The 22,467-nt window shown below is 35.8% G+C and overlaps 1 protein-coding gene across 2 annotated transcripts in view; it reads left to right on the forward strand.

Moving 5' to 3' along the window:
- CAND1 (cullin associated and neddylation dissociated 1) overlaps window positions 1–22,467 on the forward strand; it is a 36,252-nt gene that overhangs the window by 2,280 nt on the left and 11,505 nt on the right. Inside the window, exons 2-7 of one of the 2 annotated variants that reach the window (XM_043446396.1) lie at window positions 7,816–7,959; window positions 15,175–15,329; window positions 17,473–17,596; window positions 18,539–18,795; window positions 18,876–18,981; window positions 20,025–20,170. In XM_043446396.1, coding sequence (XP_043302331.1) covers window positions 7,816–7,959; window positions 15,175–15,329; window positions 17,473–17,596; window positions 18,539–18,795; window positions 18,876–18,981; window positions 20,025–20,170 — 932 coding nt within the window. The remainder of the gene's footprint in view (window positions 1–7,815; window positions 7,960–15,174; window positions 15,330–17,472; window positions 17,597–18,538; window positions 18,796–18,875; window positions 18,982–20,024; window positions 20,171–22,467) is intronic. The other variant, XM_043446397.1, reaches the window with a different exon arrangement.

Consider the following 22,467-nt stretch of genomic DNA (forward strand, 5'->3'; position numbering starts at 1 on the left):
GATATGCCTAGGAACAGTAACTGACTTTCAGTAATTTGTCATAAAGATACTCTTAATAACTATGTTTTTAAGACTTGTAATAAAAAAAAAAAAGACTTGTAATATGCTCACACCATTTAGTAATAGACAAGTCTTTGAAACCAAAGCACTATGTATATTAAATAACTGACATTTAAGAGATTAATTAAAACAGCATTTGTGGTCAAGTACAAGATTTTTCTGTATTTGAATACATGTGTTCTGTTTTAAAATGATGCTCTCTAATTTGTCTTTAGAAATTTATATGCTTGTTTATTTTGCTGGAAATATCATCATAGTTGTAGTCACATGTTTTAAAATACCTAATGCTAGAAGGATCTTGAGGATAAGATTAATTAATGTTATAGAAAATCTTAATGTATGCAGACTACTTTACCTTGTGCTAAGGGGGGAAAGAAAACAGTACATCCAAAAGGAAGAAACAATCATTTTCCTCATGGTGGAATCCAGAGAGAATATGACTACTAGTCACAAATATAGGTTCTAGTTCTGTAGGATTCTTTGTTGTAAGCTATCTGGTATCTTGGGCAGACTACTTTGAGATTAAATTTTTACTTTTGAGCAACTTGGACATGAATGATTACAAAACGTCCCTTACAGGGCCAGATTTTCAGGTCTCTGAATAACTACATAGTTTTTTAATGTGAGGGGGGTAAAGAAATGGATGCAGGCTTCTAAATTTTGGAGTGTCAGCATTTTTTAAAGAATCTTTTTGTTGTTGTAGGACTTAAATTATAGGCTCAAATTTATTGGGAGAGAAAACCAAAACCTAGGGTCCTTTTTCTTTCGTGTTTTAGTATACTGTATTCTTTGAAGATGGGATGGTAAGGCTTAGTGCTAGGTGATTCTGTAGATAACAGAATGAAAACTTTAATATGCACAAATAATGCAAATGCTTCATTTATAAATATTAATCCTAAATATTCAGTGGGTTGAGGTAACTAATGATATTCTGCTTTTATTTTCATGTACTTCACCACCAACTGAATTAAAGTATTCCAGGGAATCAAAAGCTAAAAAAAATTTTTTACCATTGTTTTATCTCTCTGTACGTAATAGTTAATACTTACTGTGGACTTCATACACTTGATCCTTACAACTTTAATAAAGTGGATACAAGCAGTCTCTGTTACAGTTGAGGAAGCTTCGATCTGGCAATAAGTGCTTGCCCAAGGTCAGTTTGACAGTAGTAGATGTAGGATTTCCAGATACCCTCAGGGCATAAACTCTTAACTACCATATTCTACTTCACCAAGGTTTTTACCAGGGGACATTAAGAATAAGACCTTCAATTTCATTTGTAAGTTAGGCTTATGGAATGGTTTGTGCTAGAAGACACTTTAAATTCCCTAAGAGGGACTCCAAAAAGTTGAAGATTAGTGCTTGCCTTCAGTATTACCTGCATGCTTGTTGAATGGTCAAGACATTTGTAAAAAGATAAGTAACCCAGGGCTGAATTAAGCTTTCAGGCATAAGTGGCAGAGAACATGAAAGCAAGGAGATTCACGTGCAAGGTGTGATCTGAGCTAGGTCTTGAAGCTCTAGTTAGAGAAGATGAGTGCAGGTGTGAGAGCACTCTATACAAAACACCACTCAGGGAGAGGGTATAGATAACCTTGTTAGACGCCGGCAGGGACCTTGTCTTATTGAACTGAATCCTCCACTTTATTTAGGGCCTTGGTCCTGGTAGTTCTCAATAGATAACTTGTTTTAGTTGAATTGCATTTTAATTCCAGAGTTAAGGAAAAAAAAATAAGTATTGGGAAAGTTTCTTGAAGAAATCATTGTAAAATCTACTCATTATTTGATGTGATCTTAAAATAATTTACTGCATTGTAGAATTTCCCAGCTTGATAACGGTTTGTCACCAAATTTATTTATGTGTTTGGACTATTGGAAAATATTTGCTCTTGAAAGCTATTTAAAATGCTAATAAAAATCTCAGGCCTGTTATGGAATCATTGGCTTTCAGAGTTGGAAGGGATCTTACAGATCCTGTAATAGCTGAAAGTACTGTGTGGGCATTTACAATAATGTATTATGGGAAGATTGAGGGCAGGAGGAGAAGGGGGCAACAAAGGATGAGATGGTTGGATAGCATCACTGACTCAGTGGACATGAGTTTGAGCAAACTCCAGGAGATAGTAAAGGACAGGGAAGCCTGGCGTGCTGCAGTCCATGGCGTTGCAAAGATCAAACATAACTGAGTGACCGAATGACAACAGTTATAACAGGAGAGACTAAATTATCTGTTCTGCTTGTGCTTGAAGAAAAGTAGGTTTAATCAGAAGAAATAGATTTGTAGAGATTTAAGAAGGTGACTACTGAGCATTTTTTAAGTACTTTGCCTGTTGATGGCAGTACTTTATGTGATTTCACTTAATGTGATTTGGAGGGAGGTGTGGATACAGGTACTGCAAACACTCACTGTCAGCAATGGTTAGGTCTCACCACTGAAAAAGAGGAGAAAGGGACCTCATTGAGGAAACTGGGAAGAAGAAAGATGACTAAAAACTAGTTTTATTTACATGAACAGTATTAAGACTGTCCCAAGTTGATTCATGACTAAGAGAAGTAATGAGAAAAAGTGAGACAGCAGTGGGGTGTGTATGAAATCTTTGAAAGGTAATCTGTTCACTGGAAGATGCAGTTTGCCAATAGCCTTTAAATCTGTTGCAAGCAAGCAAAATTGTTTTTGTGTATTAGAAGTGTTGTGAAAGCCACTCACTGTACAGTACAGAGTATCTCTTTCTACCATTATTTCTGCCTCTCCACATTGGATTTATTAAAGATGAATAAGTTTCCTCCTCAGGGAACTTTGAGTTCAGTAGAAATAAGCCACGTGTGTTAAGTTGCAGTCTCTGGCCGTCTAGCCTGTAACATTCTGCAGAGCCTTGGCACAGTTTCTAATGATGGCAGCCCCAGAATATATATCTGAGTGAATGAGACGACACTGCCTGTGGGTTAACCCACCTGGGACTCCCAGAGAAGTAAGTCCGCTCGCTCACAACTTCCTCCTCTCCCACCTTAAAACTTTTTTCCAATTTTGTCCTGTTAATGTTACCATCTACCAAATGTCCCAGTTGGAACCCTTGATATCACCCTTTCTTCTTTACTTTAGTTCCCTGATGAGTATTTCTCAAATTAGTCTCCTTATCTCAGGCCTCTTTTTAATCCAGTACGTTGGTAGTTCTTCCATTAGAATTTTCTTCCTAAATATCACAGCTGATCATTACCTTCAGCACTAATTCCCATAGATGAGATAAACTCTTAAGAGGTTGCCCACCTGAGCTGACTGAAATTACTCTCCCTCAAAGTGCTAACAATCTCCAGGTAACTTAGTGAGTGGTTTCTTTGCTCGTTTATTTCGTATGTAAACACTGTTTCCCATTTTTTCCTTCTTGAAATTTTCATATGTATAGGTGTCCCTCCCACAGGTTGGGTTTGTTACCTTTTAGAGGTTGTTAGTACCTGTTTGGATAATTTGGGGAAGGTCTAAGGAGGCAGGGGTTTGTTTGCGTTAGAGTGGATGTTGTCAGAAAGGGGCAATTCCATCACCTGAGACCTTCCTGAATGTTACAAGGAGACGTGGTAAAGCGGAGGAGCAGCTGTTGCAGAGCAGACGTTGCAGTCACTCTCTTAGGAGGGTGTTTGGTATTTTGTGTTGCTAAGTTAACTTACTGAAATGGGTGTTCTGTGTGATTATATATAGGAAAACATCCTTTCACTGTAAGATAAGATCTGTTTGGATTATTCATTTGGGTATTATAATTGAAGTTTAGGTATGAACCTCAGAACAGTTCCTGGACTGTAGAGGCTACTGGGCCCCCTTTCTCAGCATCTCTCCCCTCCCCCCAAATCTTCGTTTTTTTGGCCAAGAGCAGATGAAGTTGGTCTTCAGGGCAGTAATTCATGACGTTGACATCTTCACTTTTGCTGAGATTTTGTTGATTTGGATCAGAGGAGTGGCCATTCCGTGTAGTCTGTAGTGAAACCAGGCTTGTTAGTCTCAGTCCCTCTCATGTAAGACGAGTGAGTGGACCGTCTAAGGTGACAGGGGTTACTCCGGAACGTTGCGCCGGGACAGGAGACACAGCCGCTGTGACCAGACCCTGCGTCCCTCCTGCTGCTTTGTGCTTAACCCATCCGCCACTACCCCATGTCTGACCCACTGCAAAAGCCTGTTCATTTTTCATCTTGTAAATCTCAAATGGGGTTGTTTCTTGTTTCCCAGTGGTTCCTTGTCTAATATGTACTTCTTCCGGAGGACACGTCATGACCTTGTGTGCTCTCGGGGACAGTAGCCAGCACTTCAGCACTGCCCCCGGAGGGGCCACTCTAAACAGCAAAATTACCAACAAAAGCACAGACATGCAAAAAAAAAAAGTGGCCCCAGACAGATTGAGAAGAGCATGCTTGTTTACAGTTTGAGAGGTGAAATAAGGCAGACCATCACCTTGGGCAGTGTCAGCTGGGAGTGTGTGCGGATACGTGCTTTGTGTGATTCAAATGTTTCATGGTTCTTCACATGTCTGCAAATGACGTGAAAGCATTGGAGAATTGATTTGGGGGTTACAACACATTTTACTTTGCTAATAATGAGAATTGGCTGTGTGTCCATTTTTCCATCTCCATTGACTGCCATAACTCTAATTCTAGCTGTGATCATTTCTCACTTAGACCGCTGCAGTAGCTCTCCTTACTGTTCTCCATTCAGTCTGCTAAATGAAGTTTGTTTCTCTTCAAACTATTTTCCACAGTGGAACTAGAGTAATACTTGCAAAGTGTTAATCTGATCATTGCACTTACTCTTTGTCTCTACCTCACATGCTTTTCAGTAGCTTCGCATCACTTTTATAATAAAGACTAGAATCTTAGTAAGGTCTTCAAATCTCTTTAATCTTTTGGCCCTTGCTTACTTGGTTATAACCTTCCCACTCCCCACACACAGTTCTTGTTCATGTTTAGGATGTCAGTCTTTCTGATACACAATTTTCTTTCCAGTCTAGGTCATGTTATTTTGTTATCCCATTGTCTTTGTATCATGTTCTTTTCCTTCATAGCATTTGTCTCAGTTCTTAACTACATATGATGTAAATACTCATATATGTAGTTTTAAAAAAAATCATTATGCCTCAATTTGATTGTTAGGTAAGCTTCAAGGTAGCAGGAAGCACTTGTGTTTGCTTTTGCTAGCCCTTGTATCCATAGCACCTAGTACAGTACCTGACAGATAAAAGGTTCTCAGGACCTAGTGGATGAGTATATACAACCTTTCCCATCTTAACCTCCGCCTGTATTTCCATCTTCCCGTTAGGTTTCCCTGTGTCTCAGACACCCTGAATTGCTCCTCACTCTGGGGTGCTATACTCCTCCCAGCACCACCACCACGCACACAGGTTTAAAATCCCAAACCAGCTTTCTCCAGGGAAACCCGTCTTAAACCTTTGAAATCCAAACTGTCAGTTCTTTGGTGTGGTCATTGCCACACACCCTTGAGTATTTTTAAAAGTTTGTGTGAGATTTGTCCAATTTACCTGTTTGTCTGCCATGTGAGATGAAAAGTTCAAAGGAAGGGACTCGGTCTGAGTTTATCATTTCAGCCCTTAGTGCCATACCTAAAGCAATAAATGTGTAAGAGACATTTTACAAATTGGCTTTTCAGTCTGCCGTGGACAGCTTTCAAACTGGTCAAACAACTTCTTTTTAAGATTTACAGTGCAAACTTTTTAACAGATTACCAGAGGGAACTTTCTGGTTTCAGGGTCACAATTAAAAAGTAATTCTTACTATCTCAATCTAGTTTTCTGGTTTTTAAAAATATTATCATAATAGCCAGGACATGGAAGCAACCTAGATGCCCATCAGCAGATGAATGGATAAGGAAGCTGTGGTACATATACACCATGGAATTTTACTCAGCCGTCAAAAAGAATTCATTTGAACCAGTCCTAATGAGATGGATGAAACTGGAGCCCCTTATACAGAGTGAAGTAAGCCAGAAAGATAAAGAACATTACAGCATACTAACACATATATATGGAATTTAGAAAGATGGTAACGATAACCCTATATGCAAAACAGAAAAAGAGACACAGAAATACAGAACAGACTTTTGAACTCTGTGGGAGAAGGTGAGGGTGGGATGTTTCAAAAGAACAGCATGTATACTATCTATGGTGAAACAGATCACCAGCCCAGGTGGGATGCATGAGACAAGTTCTCCGGCCTGGTGCACTGGGAAGACCCAGAGGAATCGGGTGGAGAGGGAGATGGGAGGGGGGATCGGGATGGGGAATAAGTGTAAATCTATGGCTGAATCATATCAATGTATGACAAAACCCACTGGAAAAAAAAATAAATAAAAAAAAAAGAAAAAAAAATATTATCTATTGCTAATTTTGCTGATGCTCATTTCAGCTTTTAAAAATGTTTAACTGTTAATTATGAATTTTTGAAATCAATCAACTTCTTTATTAGAGTATAAGTTCTCTGAGGGTCCTTTGCTCATAATCCAGCCTTTGTAGCATATCAAGCAGTGAATTAAAAAATGGTAAATAAAGGAAGGAATCTCTGTACCAGTAGTTTCTTCAGAACTATAAAATAACTTTTTTTATGGGGATGATATGCTTTTTTAAATTTAAGTTGATTATCACCGTGTTTTCTCTTCAACCTCATGATTAACATTTCAGAGATTCTTAGATTCTTAGTTAGATTTCTAACTGATATGCCTGTCTAATGGATTTTATCTAAGTAAAATAATTGGTGAAGATGCTGTTCATGCCTTTTGTGTAGAACTGCGTGCATGGTTCTATTCAGTTTTTTTCTTTTTCTTTTGTTTTTAACTTTCTGGACTGTTACGAGATTTTAAAATCATTTTTTTCATCATGTAAAATGGGAAGGGGCTTCCAGTTAGAACTGTGTTAATTTTTTAAAGGCACAGGCTTAATTTACTTGTGTTATCCCAATTTGACCATAATGCTTTTCTTTTTAAGCAGTTTAACAAGACTTTATAAGAATTATGCTTGTGTGTAGTTTAAAACTTTGTCCTTTGTCCTTTGGTGGTTCTTAAGGAAAGGGGGCTGGACGTCTGGTGGAACAGCTTTCTGCTTCAAAACATCCTTTTGAAAATACACTTGATTCTGGTGGTGGGAGTTGGGATGGAGGTGAGAGTTTGCATTTTGGAATTTTCCCAGTGGTTTGTAATATGAGCCGCCCAATCTGACACAACAGTATTACACAGGAAGGTATTCTTAATGTTAAAAAGACTTCCTAAATAAAATTCAAATCACACAAAGTAAAAGTAAAGAGGCACTTTTCTTCCCCTAAAAGCCTTGATGCAATTATAGTTCACCCCAGAACTATGGTTTTGAACTGCACAGGTCCACTTAACATGGGAAAATTTTTCATTAAATGCATACCATGTGTATACTACATGATCTGCCATTGGTTGAATCTGCAGATGGAGAATTGTGTGGAGGTGGATGTTGACTGTAAAGTTATACATGGATTTTTGATGAGATGTGGAGGACAGGGGTTTGGCACCTTTAATGCCCACGTTGCTCAAGAGTCAGCTTTATTAGACTGAGCATTCACTGAAGGTCCTGTCAATAAATTTGAAATCAAGACTAACCTGAGGAAAATAAAGCCAGTGATAACCTTATCTAAAAGAGTACGTCAGGACTTATATACGAGTGATAGCATTGGATTTGAAAACAGTGATTTTTATTAATGCTTAAAAATTTTAATTACTGACAAATTTTAATCTTTTATTAGGTTTATGGCTACAAATGATTTGATGACAGAACTGCAGAAAGATTCCATCAAGTTGGATGATGATAGTGAAAGAAAGGTAGTGAAAATGATTTTGAAGTTACTGGAAGATAAAAATGGAGAGGTACAGAATTTAGCTGTCAAATGGTGAGTTGTTTTTTACTTGCTTCCTACCACCTCAACTTTTAAAAAGCTCAATATGGTACTGGTAAATTTTCTTAGTTTTGTTCTATGCCTTTGTGGAGTGTTTTAGAGTTTGTAGGTGACTTGACTTAGTGTTTATACTAAGTGTATGTGTAGACACATATCCTTATATGTAGTTTCTATATTGGCTAGGACAATGGTACTTATATCTTATGACACCTTAGAAAGAGTAGTTCTCTTACTTGTTTGGCCAGATTTTTTAGCTAGGTTAAAAGGCCTGCTTACTGTATATTCCAAGGTGGGGTGGAGTTTAAAAACCAATGATAAGGGAAGTGAAAAATAATAAGACTTAGTAAAGGATAGCAGTAGTTAAAACCATAGTTCACTTAACACTGATGATACAGTGGTTACAAAGAATTCCCGTTACCTTGGAGAGTGGTGCATTGAGAGAATCTTTTAGGCGTGATATTGACAGGTGGGTAGAGAATTTGAGTTCCTGGTAAATGGTATTAGTGCATCTTTTTAATTTATGCATATCAAATATTAGAAATCTTTAAAATTTACATAGTTATTGGTAAGTACAACCTTTGGCTTCCTATTAAGTTAAATTATAGAATTTAATCTCATTTCGTATGGCCTATAATATTTGGTATTAATTTAAATAGAGCATTCTCATTATTACTTTTGAATTTTCTTATAAAGGCTTCAAATTTATTTTAGGCTAAGGATTTACACATCTGCTGTAAAAACAGGCAAAGTGTGAGATCATTGGTCAGCATAGATTTTTCTAGACATGTAATACAGCTTTCTTTACTTTGGGGCATTTGCAAGTTTAAAATAAAATGGGTCTTCAAAAAAAATAAGTTGCAGAATAGAGCAAATGAGTCTAGTTTTACTTCAGTAGTTATTTTCATCTTTTATTTTGGTATGTGCTTACTAACAAATAAAATTTTGTCTAACATATGTGCTGAACAATTACTAGCCTTTAGGCTTTGTCTCAGATTGAGAGGTACACAGATCTTTATTCACTTGAGTATGAATCGTGTTAGAAACCTGAGCTTTTGATGATCTCTTATACTTAAAATTTAACAGGTTGGGTAGAAAATGACATATATTTAGTAATATAAGAAAGAAATTAAGATATAAACAAAAATACTGTATTAGGAGATAAAACTCAAGAACAGGTTCTAGGAGGAGGGAAAGTCCTAATAGATAAATTACTAAGTAGCTTTATCAAGAAATTGAAAAATTTATCAAAGAACTCATCACCCAAAAGAAACTCCGTGCCCAAAAATCTTTTCGCACAGTTTGAAACTTCAAACAACAGATAATTCCAGTACAGATAGTTCTAGAACTATTTCAGAACAAAATACTTTTAAACAAAATACTGATAACAAATTCTGCCTAAATATAACACTAAAAGAGAAGATTACACATCAGTTTCATTTAAATATTCAAAATAAAATAGTAGTATATTAAGTGTAATTTACCATGACCAAGTGAATTTCATCTTGAATATAAGGACAATTTAATATTATGTGCTTTATTAATATGTTTATTTCATCATGTTAATAGATCAGGGGAAAAAAAACTATCTGGTTAGTTGTCAAGGTACGGAAGAGATTCAACTTTGGTTCTTCATTTAAAAGAAAAAAATAAAATACAACACCTAGACTACTTAATATAATTAGAGGAATGAAATACCTTCTGAAAACTGGCATCATATTTAATGTCAGAGTGAAGAACAGGTCAGAGATGCTTTGTATCATTAAAGTGAATTCATCATTTTTTTCAAGTAAAGCATTTAATAATAAGAAATCCATAGGTCCTTTTTTAAAAAGTGCACAAACGCATTTATACCTCAACCCAAAAGTCAATAAACTACCAGATACTTTCACACTAAAGGCAGGAACACAAATATCTCTCTATCTTCATTAGGTTTCTTTTGATGATATTAGCTACTGTAAGACAAGGAGGAGGAAATTAAGACATAAAAGAATTTTAAAAGGTCATAGGCAAAAACAAGTCAATCAAGAAAAGAATAAAAAATTCAGTGAAGGAGTGTGCTGTAAAATTAATGAACAAAAATTAGCCTTCGTATAAGCAAATAAAACAAGATATGGAAATAAATGTCTATTTATTACAGCAACAGAAAGACAAAATGCCTAGCAATAAATGTAACAAATGTTACAATGGTGACTTTGGGTGAGGATATTGTGTGGTTTAAAGTAAGCATATAATTTTGTCTTTTAAAAAACTTATAGGAGAGAAGCTTTAAAATACTCTTGACCAATAGCAAAAATGTACTTGTGAACAAATGGAAAGACATCTCAGGTCCCTGGATAGACTAACTCAATAGACTTGTTAGTTCTGGGTTATTTTAATGGTAACTGAACTCGAAAAATCAGTAAGTTTTCCCCACAAGCTAGACAGGTTGATTCTAAAGAGCATTTTGGTATGAAGAACAAAGAGGGGCAGGATATTTGCTTGAATAGACCACAAAAGCCCTGAAAATCACTGGAGTTGGAGATGTGTTGGTTTAACCCTACTTGATATGAAAACATACTGTTATGTTTATCTAATGAAAGCAGTGAGGTAGTGACACATTCATAGACCAGTAGTGGAAAATAGAATGGAAACTACATGATGCAGTTGGTGGCATCATGAGAAAAGTTGAACCTTTTTTTAAAAAAAAACTGGATTACCATTTGAAAAACATAAAATTGTATCCTTACCTCACAACTTCTTACTAGAGGTCAACATTGTTCACCTTAAGTTGGTTTTATTTTGGATATATTAGTGTTTTGTGACTTTTTGCTGCTGATTAGTAGTTCATTGATATCTTTTTAGGGTTTGGCCATTGTGCATAAAGGTAGTGTGAACATTCTTGTATGATTTTCAGGACATATGTCTTTATTTCTTAGGAAGAATGAAATTGCTGTTTATTTGGTGGCACTAGTGGTAAAGAGCCTGCCTGCCAATGCAGGAGATGTAAGAGACTCGGGTTCAATCCCTGGGTGGGGGAGAATCCCCTGGAGGAGGAAATGGCAGCCCACTCCAGTATTCTTGCCTGGAGAATCCCATGGATAGAGGTCCCTGATACCTCGTTGGGTTGCAAAGAGTCGAACATGACTGAAGCGACTTAGCACGCATGAACATTTAGACTTTTAAGAAACTGATATTGTTTTCCAAACAATATTTGTACCATTTTACATGAAAGTACCAGTTGTTCCACATTATCATCAATGGTTGGTCGTGTTACTTTTTTTTTGGCTACGACTCTCAACATTCCAGATGGTTTCCGTACCATGGATCAAACCTGTGCCCCCTGCAGTGGAAGCATGGAGTCCTAACTGCTGGATTGCCGGGAAGTCCTGGTTCTGTTGCTCTTTAATTTATCTATTCCAGTTGGTGTATAGGTGTAGTTTTAATTTCCATTTCTCTGAATGACTACTGATGTTTAATGCTGTTTGGTTTATTGCCATTTATTTTTTTGTGGACTTTCCCTATTTTTTAAAATTGAGGTTCTCTTTTTACTACTGAATTGTAGTTCATATATTCTGGGTATATGTCCTTTTGCACATATATGTTTTTAATTATTTTCTCCCAATTTGATCTTAAATTTTTAATTTACTTTAAAATTTAGTTTGACTTAATTTATAAATTCGTTTCAGCTTTTATGGTTATTGCTTTCTGTGTTCTTAGAAATCTGTTTACATTATGCTGCAAAGATTTTCCCTTGTTTTCTAAAAGCTTTATAGTTTCAGCTTTTATTTTTAGTCCTGTGATCTATCTTGAATTAATTTTTATGAAGCAGAAATTGAGGTTATTTTTTTTCCCATATGGATATCCAGTTGTTGAAGCACCATTTATTGAAAGCATCTTCCTTTCTCTACTGTCAAAACAGTTTTGGCATCTCCGTCAAAAGTCAATTGACTATAAAAATGTTAAGTCTATTTCCAGACTCTGTTATGTTCCACTGATCTATTTGTCTATTCTAATGCCAATGCCATACTGTTTTGTTAGCATAGCTCAGGCTTTCAGGCTTGGTGCTTTTGGGTTTTGGGGCCAGATAATTCTTTGTTATGGGGAACTATCTTGTACGTTCCATGTATTGTTGGATATGTAGCAGTCTCTCAGCTTTTACACACTATTTTTGCCAGTAGCATTCCTCCATCCCTCAGTAGGGGCAACCAAAAAGGTCTCCAGACATTGCCAAATTTTTGTTGAAGGGCAGAAGTCTCCCTTGGTTGAGAAACACTGGTACAGATCTGTAGAAGTCTGAAGTAAGGTCTTGTAAGTTTTCTGGACTCATTTTTCTTTTCTCAAGAGTATTTTGAGTTTTTAAGTTCTTTTTATTTCATGTAAATTTTAGAATCAGTTTCTCAGGTTCTTTTTTAAAAATAAGCTTGCTCAAATTTTGATTGAAATTGTGTTGAAGCTATAGAAATATTTGAAGAGGATCAGCAATTAAAATAATACTAGATCTTTTAACCGTTAATTGCATTATCTCATAATTATTACAGTACTTTCTGTTCATTCCTCGGGATATTCTACCTTAACAATTGTTGTCAGTGAATATCCCCCTCTTTTAATCCTGATTTTAGGAATTTGTTTTCTCTCTTTCCCCCTCAATTCATTTAATCAAGGATTTACAATATTTACTAATCTTATCAAAGAACTGACTTTAAGGTTTGTCATTTTCCCTATTGTGTGTTGCCTTATTTTACTGATTGCTGCCGCTGCTGCTTTTTTTTTTTTTAACTATTTTTCTTTCCGCTCCTTTTTTCCTTTCCTAATTCTTAAACATTTAAAGGTATATTTTCTCCAAGTAGTTTGTGATTATTTTTTTATCATTCAGTTTGAAGCATTTTTAATCTCCATTGTGATTTTTCTTTAATTTACCAGTTCTTTAGAAGCAATTTTCAAATATTTAGAGGTTATCTGGGTGTTTATTTTTAATGGTTTCTGACTTAATTGCATATGCTCAGAGAATCATACTCTTTAAGATTTCACAGAAGTTTATTTTGTTTTGGTTTGTATTGTTCTGTCTACTCATTGAGATTGGTTTTATGATTCAGCATATGATAGCTCAGTTGGTAAAGAATCTGCCTGCAAAGTAGGAGACCCTGGTTTGATTCCTGGGTCAGAAGATCCCCTGGAGAAGGGATAGGCTACGCACTCCAGTATTCTGGCCTGAGAATTCCATGAACTGTATAGTCCATCAGGTCGCAAAGAGTTGGACATGACTGAGTGACTTCACTGTGGTGGATGCTCCCTGTGTATATTTGAAAGTGTTTTCTATGGAAGTTGGGTACGGTATATTATAAATGTCAGGTCAAGGTAGCTGGTAGTGTTGTTCAGATTTATATATCCTTTGTGATTTTTTCTTCTTGGTATTAAATACTGAGAGAAGGAGTGTTAAAATTTTCAACTATCATTGTCTGTTTATCTGTTTTTCTCTTTAATAATGTCAATTTTTGCTTCATGTATTTTAAAGCTGTATGATTAGAGGCATACATATTTATAATTATGTCTTCCTGATGTTTTTATGAGTAAAAATGTTCCTTTTTAAATATACTGTATCTTGGAATATATTTTTTCTTATGTTAATATAGCTGCCCCAGTTTTTTTTTTTTTAGATTAGTATTTGCATAGTGTATCTTTTTTCTATTACTTTCAGCTTTTAGTCTGTTTTTATTTTTAAATTATGTGTCTTGTAGACAGCAGATGGTTAAGTCTTGCTTTTTTTCCTTCTATTCAGTTTCATAATTTCTTCCCTTTGATGGCATTGTTTTTTGAGTTCATTGTTTATTGTAAATATTGATGTAGGAAGCTTTCAGCATGCCATTTTGCCTTTTTTTCTATTTCTTTTGTTGCTGTTGGTTTTTATTTATTTTGCTGGCTGCTCCGGGCCTTCACTGCTGTGCGCGGGCTCTCTCTAGCTGTGGTGAGCAGGGGCCGCCCTGGCTGTGGTGCGCAGGTTCCTCCTTGAGGCTGGCTTCTGTTGCAGAGCGCAGACTCAGTAGTTGTGGCCCATGGGCTTAGTTGCCCCGGGGCATGTGGAATCTTCCTGGAGCCGGATCAAACCCATGTCCCCTGCATTGGCAGGCAGAGTCTTAACCACTGGACCAATAGAGAAGTCCCTGTTGGTTTGTTTTGTCTTTTTTTTTTTTAATACCTTTTTTGGGGCAATATTTTATAGCAACAAATGGAAGTTTGATTTGGGGTCCCTGAAAAGCGACCTTGAAAGTTTAATATGAGTAATGACTAAGTCAGGCAAGTCTTTTGACTTCTCATCTCTTTACTGTGTATTGTATTCATTCTAGCATCTGATCCTTCCATTTGAAATGCTCTTTTTTCTAACTATCCAGTAAATGCCAGTACCTAAAATTTGTCTCTGAGGTGTGGTCTCCTGTCTGTGAATAAATACTAACATTGCATTTAAAAGTTTTCTTTCTTTTTTTTTTTCTAGTTGCGCAGAGTAGTGAATGCCTTCAGTTAATTTCTATAATAGTTATATGTGAGTTCCTTACCTCACCAACCAGATGGTAAATTTTTGAAGATCAGGGCCATACTTTTTGTTATTCAGTAGTCTTGAGTACTCTGGCTCTTCAATGGACAGTCATGCCCCGAGTATTATCTATGTGCTAAGTTCTGTGGGAAGGACAGAAGGAGAGCTTGCCTTCATCCTCAGCCGGCAGACTTACCTGCAGTGCTAAATAATAGCAGTATGAGGTACTAATGTGAAAGACATAGAAGACGCTTTGGAGGCATGGAGAGGTTCTGATTGTTTGCTTTCTGCAACTGATTGCTTGATGCTTAAAACAAGAAAATAAAAGAAATATAAATTCTTGGGCATATGAATTGAATGAAGTTGGTGTTAGATGGTAGGAAGAAGGGATCACAGTTGGCAAAATGTGATAGGTTGGATGGAATTTCTATTGCAGGTAAATCATGGGATTCTTGTTAGGAACAGACTCCTAATTAGCTTTTTTATTGTTAAAAGATGTGTATTTGAAGGGTTTGCCAAGGGTGGGGGTCAGGTGAAAGCATCTTGAGTTTCATGATACTATGAAGAAGATAAGTGGAAAGAAATTGGAAACTGCAAGAAGCTTATTAATCAAGAATTTTTAATACTCTTATTCGTATACTACTTGTCTGTTTTTCTGTTTTTTTATCTAGGTTAATTTTTTTTTTTTTCTTTTTGTGTTACAGTCTTGGTCCTTTAGTGAGTAAAGTGAAAGAATACCAAGTAGAGACAATTGTAGATACCCTCTGCACTAACATGCTTTCTGATAAAGAACAACTTCGAGATATTTCAAGTATTGGCCTCAAAACAGTAATTGGAGAACTTCCTCCAGCTTCCAGTGGTAAGCAAGAGTGTTTTTTCCTTCTATTTTCCTTTTATAAATGGAAGTGTTTCTCCTCTAATTTTTTTTCCTCCTGGTCACAGAGAGAGATCTTTGTAAACATCCCTTTGAACAGTGAAGGGAAAAGAGTCTAGAGTCTTATTTTTGCTTAAAAATCAGTTATTTTGATTAAATTTAAGTATTTCTTTGGAGTGCCAGTTTTGAAAATTTTTGATGTTGGAACTTGATTTTATATCATTGCATGTACAGTGACTTGCAGAAAAGAGTTAAACCAGTGTATGCAATGAGAGAAAAGATAACTAAAATCATGAGTTATTTTGATTAGCTTTCCATTTTCAGTATTAATTTTGCTTTGCATTAGAGTTTATGGTGTAAAACTTAACACTATTAAGATAGCTATGAAAGATTTCAGTTTACTAGTATCTTTAATTCAGGCTTAGCCTTTTATAACTACTTAACAATTTAAAAAAGTTTAGAACAGTTACAGTTAATGAATTTGTCAAGTAATTAGCTTTTGATCTCCAACAGAAATTTTTATGTAAGTTTTAGAATTGGTCTTGACTACTAAGCTATTGGCTTAAATTAACAGTCTAAAGTTACTGTTTCATCTGCAAATGGAGTGAAATTTCTCTTTCATGGAAAGATGTATATTGGTAAAAATGTAGTCTCAGTATGTAGTTTTCATTCATTTACTTGATATTTATTAATCACTGTGCCGTCATGCTAGATGATGCATATGTACTATTTCACTTTGTCTAAACGTCAGTCATGGGAGGTCTTAATAATGATGTAGATTGTTGATAAGAGAATTGAAATTCAGAGAGATTAGGTCAGTTCATCCAAAGTTTTGATTAACTTGTTAGGTGAAGAAGAAGATTCATACCCATTATTTTTTTAACCCAGAGGTGATGGGCTTTTTTTCTTCACTGTATCATGTCATTGTTACTTTACCCTTACTAATTAGTTACTTCAAAAATATTTCACCAACTCTGAATTATGTTATTTATAGTTGTATTCAGTTCAGTTGCTCAGTCACATCTGATTCTTTGTGACCTCATGGACTGCAGCATGCCAGGCTTCCTGTCCATCACCAACTCCTGAAGCTTGCTGAAACTCATGTCCATTGATTTGGTGATGCCATCCAACCATCTCATCCTCTGTTGTCCCCTTCTCTTCCTGTCTTCAGTCTTTCCCAGCATCAGAGTCTTTCCAGTGAGTCAGTTCTTTGTATCAGGTGGCCAAGGTACTGGAGTTTCAGCTTTAGCATCAGTCCTTCTAGTGAATATTCAGGACTAATTTCCTTTAAGATTGACTGGTTGGATCTCCTTGCTGTCCAAGGGACTCTCAAGTCTTTTCCAACCACACAGTTTAAAAGCATCAATTCTTCCAACTCTCACATCCATACATGACTACTGGAAAAACCAAAGATTTGACTAGATGGACCTTTGTTGGCAAAGTAATGTCTCTGCTTTTTAATATGCTGTCTAGGTTGGTCATAACTTTTCTTCCAAGGAGCAAGCATCCTTTTATTAGTTATATTGATAATTTTCCTCATTTTTTCCCTCTCATTGAAACATGTTTGTTTTTAGCTGATTTCTGGCTCTTAACAGGAATTCTGTTAACCATGCAAATTTTTACTTTCACAGTTTCTTTTTCCTTTTTTTCCTCTCTCTGGTCAGTAACAATACAGATCTACTTTACACCATTAATAACCTTTATTGATGGGTCTCCTGGAACAACATTTCTACTTAGATTGGAAAGGTTCTCATCAGGTTACTACTAAAGATGACTCAAGTAGAGAAAAATGTTAATGTGCTTTCCAGTTTAGAGGTGTAAACATTATAGCTGCTAATAGCTCCATAGCTAGCATTCCCACTGGTGCACAGAAATAGTTGTGCTGTATGAGTTTACTGAATTGATATTGTTTTCCCTGTTTCATGTACTCTTCTGCAGTTATCTCTAATTCTTGTTTATGTCTAATAACTTATTGAAAAGCAGCCTATTTTGAAACATTTTTCTGACATGGATCTCGAGTCAGTTTCTAAATCAAGTTTAGATTGCTGAGTGTTTAGTAACTAGAATGAATTTAAGGTGGAATTCAACATACTTGCTTTGAAATTATTATGGTTCCTTTTTCATGCAGGCTCTGCATTAGCTGCTAATGTATGTAAAAAGATTACTGGGCGTCTTACCAGTGCAATAGCAAAGCAGGAAGATGTCTCTGTTCAGCTAGAAGCCTTAGATATTATGGCTGATATGTTAAGCAGGTAAACATGACTGTGGTTTCTATTACTTACATACAGATACTTGGATTTATTAACACTTTCTGATAAATATAATAAAATGTCAAATTATTCATATTTAAATTGTTTTATAAATGTGTGGTTAGGGGTGAGGGAAGAAAAAAGCTAATTATACTTATGTAATATTACATAGCAAGGATATTTCTTGTAGCTTGAAAAATAATATGTAATTTAAATAATTCAGCATAGTTTTTATATTTTGTTTTACCCTTTATTTTCTTGAATACAGTCATCATTACTTGTGGCTAATTCACTTGAACTTGAAAATAATCAAGTGCCTTCATGTGGTACAAATACACCGTAAAAGCGAAGAGCTATCAGAGCACACAAAAAGCTTATACTTCACTATAGGCGATAAGCCAAATGCCTGTAATGTAAGGCAGAGTTGGACTAAATATTAACGCAGAGTATAGTGTACTTTGACAAGTTTGTTATGGAAACCGCATCTGGATTTAGTTTTGTAAAGTGGTTAGAGCACAGGTGTATGTACTTAAGGATAGACTATATCAGAGTATATGAGTAGTCTTGAGTTGGGAAACATTAAATTCTAGTATTCCAGACTGTAGAATGAACAGAAGGTAGTGGGAGATGATTCTGACTGAGTGGAGTCTTACTGATGTGATAAGTGGTGGGAGTTCAGCTAGACCTTTTGTCCTGTGTGTGACTTCAGCACTGCACTGGCACCGGACACACGTGTGTGACTGCTGTTGAGTCACTGAACTGCGCATGTGAAATGATTTGAGAGAGAGAGGCGTTGAACCAACAAAGTGGTTGAAACTACGTGTATAGATTTGTAGAGAAAAGACAATGGGGAGAAGAAGTAATCAAGAGATGGTCAGAGGGCAGAAATTGTAGTAGTTCTTGGACATCTTGAATTTATTTGTTTTCTTCTTATTTTATTTTAAGGCAAGGAGGACTTCTTGTTAATTTCCATCCTTCAATTCTGACCTGTCTGCTCCCCCAGTTGACCAGCCCTAGACTTGCAGTGAGGAAAAGAACCATTATTGCTCTTGGCCATCTGGTTATGAGCTGTGGAAATATAGTTTTTGTCGATCTTATTGAACATCTGTTGTCAGAGTTGTCAAAAAATGATTCCATGTCAACAACAAGAACCTACATACAATGTATTGCTGCTATTAGTAGGCAAGCTGGTCATAGAATAGGTAAGAAATATTTATATAATTAAAAATTTTCTTTAAAACATATTAATGAATATTTATAAGAACCAATATGCTTTTCTTAGGTGAATACCTTGAGAAGATAATTCCTTTGGTGGTAAAATTTTGTAATGTAGATGACGATGAATTAAGAGAGTACTGCATTCAAGCCTTTGAATCATTTGTGAGAAGGCAAGTTTTTAAGATCTCTATTTTTCAAATAAAATTTTTTCTTAAGAACAGTATAATAATGAACATCTAGATTTGGTGGGTGAGGAAAAATGGATTTATTTTACTCACAGCTGGGTTGAATTTTGGATTTCAGATGTTTTAATTAAGTTTTAAATAATAAGTGATAACAATATAGTATTTGAGGTGAATATCATGTTTATTTTAAAATACAGTTGTCACATTTATTTTGAAATGTTTCCTCCTTACTGTTAGAACTTAAAGAACTTGGGAAAGGTCTATATAATTGTCTTTCAGTTGTCTTAATGTGGTTTACCAGAACAAATTAATTATCTGGTCAGAAATACATACTAGTGAATTTTGTATCTCCCCAACAATTTTGAGATCTGTTACATCTATTTTGCTAGGGCAGTGATTCTCAGTTTGAAAACCTTGGTTCTAATAATAACTGTGTTTATGTGTGAGAAGATCACACTGGCTAAGTAGCGAGATTGTTTTTTTTTTCCCCCCACTCCTGGCTAGGATTGACAGCATTGTAGCACAGCGTTTTGCGACTTGACTGTTGCTGTTTGTAGTAATAGTAAGCAGTTTGTTATAAGACCAAACCTAAATTAATGTACCCTGCCATTTTCACCAGTAATGCTAGTTACTGAAGAATGCATTTATTTGGCCTTTGTGTTATAGTTGTATGTTGAAAAGATAGAGTGTATACAGATCTCTCTTTGTATGACCCCACACTAACCATGTCATACCATTTATTGTAAGAATCATCCTGACTTCAAAAGTGTTAAAATGGTGGTGGTGGTGGTAGGAGGGAAGAGTTCACCTTAAAATTGATTAAAAAAGAGTAATTTGGAAAGTAAATCTCTTCTAAAACATGAAGTCAGTGAGAGGGAAGGATGAAGGATCTTTGGTGTTGAAAAGGCTGGAGACTACTTTTCCAATGTTATGTTAAACGGAAGACAAAATCTGGTAATAAAGTTGACAGATATTGAATCAAGAAGATAAGTACAATTATTCAAGGCAGCTTTTGTTTTTTTCTACAGATGTCCTAAGGAAGTGTATCCCCATGTTTCTACCATTATAAATATATGTCTTAAGTATCTTACTTACGATCCTAATTATAATTATGATGATGAAGATGAAGATGAAAACGCCATGGATGCAGATGGTGGTGATGATGACGACCAAGGTATTTCAAATTAAGTAGAAGGATTTGTTATATTTTCATGAAAGAACTAATTATGGATGGAGATGATTCTTAGCCTCAGAATGTACTGTTTGCTTGCTTGCCTATAATAGAGAAAGTGTGAATAACCACGATACTCAGCGGGAGCAAGTTGATTTACTTATGGTGCATCCAGGTATTGAGCTGTATGCAGCATTTTCAGAATCATGTTCTAGGTAAATACTTGTTACAGCAGTTAGTAAGTTGAATGAAAAGTAGATAACAAAATTACTCTGTCCCAATTTAATTTTTTTAAATAAGCTGAAAAAAATGTTACTAAGTATTTTTCTTTTGGCAAGTACTTACCAGTGATTACACAGTGTTTTTGTAAGGAGGGAAATGAATCTTATTTTTAAAATTGTACCTATAGATAACATATTCCTAGCAGTTTGGTTTGTTTTATGCAGTTACTTTTAATGAGAAATTTTAAGTATTATTTGAGGCTCCACTTAACTTTCGTGAATAATACAAGTATTTCTGAGGTCCCTGAGATTGATGTGGTGGTGCTGAGATTTTCTGAGGTCCCTGAGATTGACGTGGTGGTGCTGAGATTTTCTGAGGTCCCTGAGATTGACGTGGTGGTGCCGAGATTTTCTGAGGTCCCTGAGATTGACGTGGTGGTGCTGAGATTTTCTGAGGTCCCTGAGATTGACGTGGTGGTGCTGAGATTTTCTGAGGTCCCTGAGATTGACGTGGTGGTGCTGAGATTTTCTGAGGTCCCTGAGATTGACGTGGTGGTGCTGAGATTTTCTGAGGTCCCTGAGATTGACGTGGTGGTGCTGAGATGTGTGGTTCTTACTGGGAAGGAGCAGCAAAGGGCACAGGGTTGCTCGTGTGTAGTTGTCTCTGTTCTGTTTAAAGAATCATAATAGCAATGTTTAAGTAAGTTATTGGGTTATGTGTTGGTGGGTTTCCTGTTAATTATACTTTTAAGTTTGGTTCTTTGAATGAATTTAGGTAATGCCTTTGCTCTAAAGTCTGTAATTTCATCCATCTTAAAAAAAAGAAAGGTACAAAAACGCTCTCTTAATCTCATCTTAGACTCTTAACAGATACTGCTCAGTTTCTCTGCACTATAACAGAACTCAAAAGAATAAATGCTCTCCAGCTCCTTTTTCCCCGTTTTCTTTTGAATCCAGTCTTGCAGTGATTGCTCGTGACCTCAGATGTTTGACTCTGCCTGTTCCTCAGTTTCCAGCACCATTTCCTTACTTAACTGCCACAAAATCACATTCTCCTGGTTTTAGTCCTGTCTTTGTGATTATTCCTTCTCTGTCCCTATGCTGATTCCTCTTCATCACCGTGATCACTAAATTGGAGTATTTCTGGACTCAGTTCTTGACTTCTTGTAATCTTGTTGATCTCATCTAGTCTTTTGGCTTTAATATGAATATGCTGAAAACCCAAACTTTATCCCAGATCTTTCCTGTTAATTCCAGGTTCATATATGCAAAACTGCTTAATTGGTACACTGCCCAGATGTCCAAAATATCTTCTTCCCACCCTTCCTCCACTGCCTGGTCATTAACCTGTTTCTTCTTTAGACTTCTCCATCTCAGAATAGCACCTCTATTCTCCTTAGTTTCTCAGGCCAAAAACTTTGGGGTTATACCTGATCACTTCTTTTACATACCTCCCTCATCCAGTCTCCCATCTCAGGACTTTCCCATACTGCATACTCCTTTCTCCCTTTTTAGCATTCTTTCTTTCTGTATTGCACCTCATCATTTTCTGATACCTAATATTTTTTTTATCATAGTGTTATTGTGACTTATATAACCATAGTTTTAGTTATTAGGCTATTTAATTTTTATAACTTCTTCAATAAAGTATATTTCTGTAAAGTTATTCCCATAGTTGGGTTGCCACTGGAAATTTTTCTTTTATTTGCTTTAAATAGTCTACTTGATAGTGCCCTGTAATTTTTCTTCAAATCAAATGCCTTGATTTAACAGTATTTGGTATAAGTGAGACGGAATTATTAATACTTAAGCTTAGAATATTGTAATGTTTAGCAGGAGTTTGGAGAAGCTAGTGCTCTATTCTGTGGACAGCATTTTATTGTTGTAACTGAGAAAGTATAGCTTCTTTAAGCTATATTAAGATAATATTTTGATAAGTTGAGAATATGCATATTTGTTCCTAATAGTCCATCAACAAATTTAGTGGAAAGCCATGTAGCCACAAACAAAGCTAATGTCAGGATTCTTTTTTCTCCCCTGAAAAATTAGTTTCACAGTGTGATATGTCATTGGTGATCA

The sequence above is a fragment of the Cervus canadensis genome, chromosome 25 (assembly GCF_019320065.1).
Source record: "Cervus canadensis isolate Bull #8, Minnesota chromosome 25, ASM1932006v1, whole genome shotgun sequence".
NCBI classification, from domain to species: domain Eukaryota; kingdom Metazoa; phylum Chordata; class Mammalia; order Artiodactyla; family Cervidae; genus Cervus; species Cervus canadensis.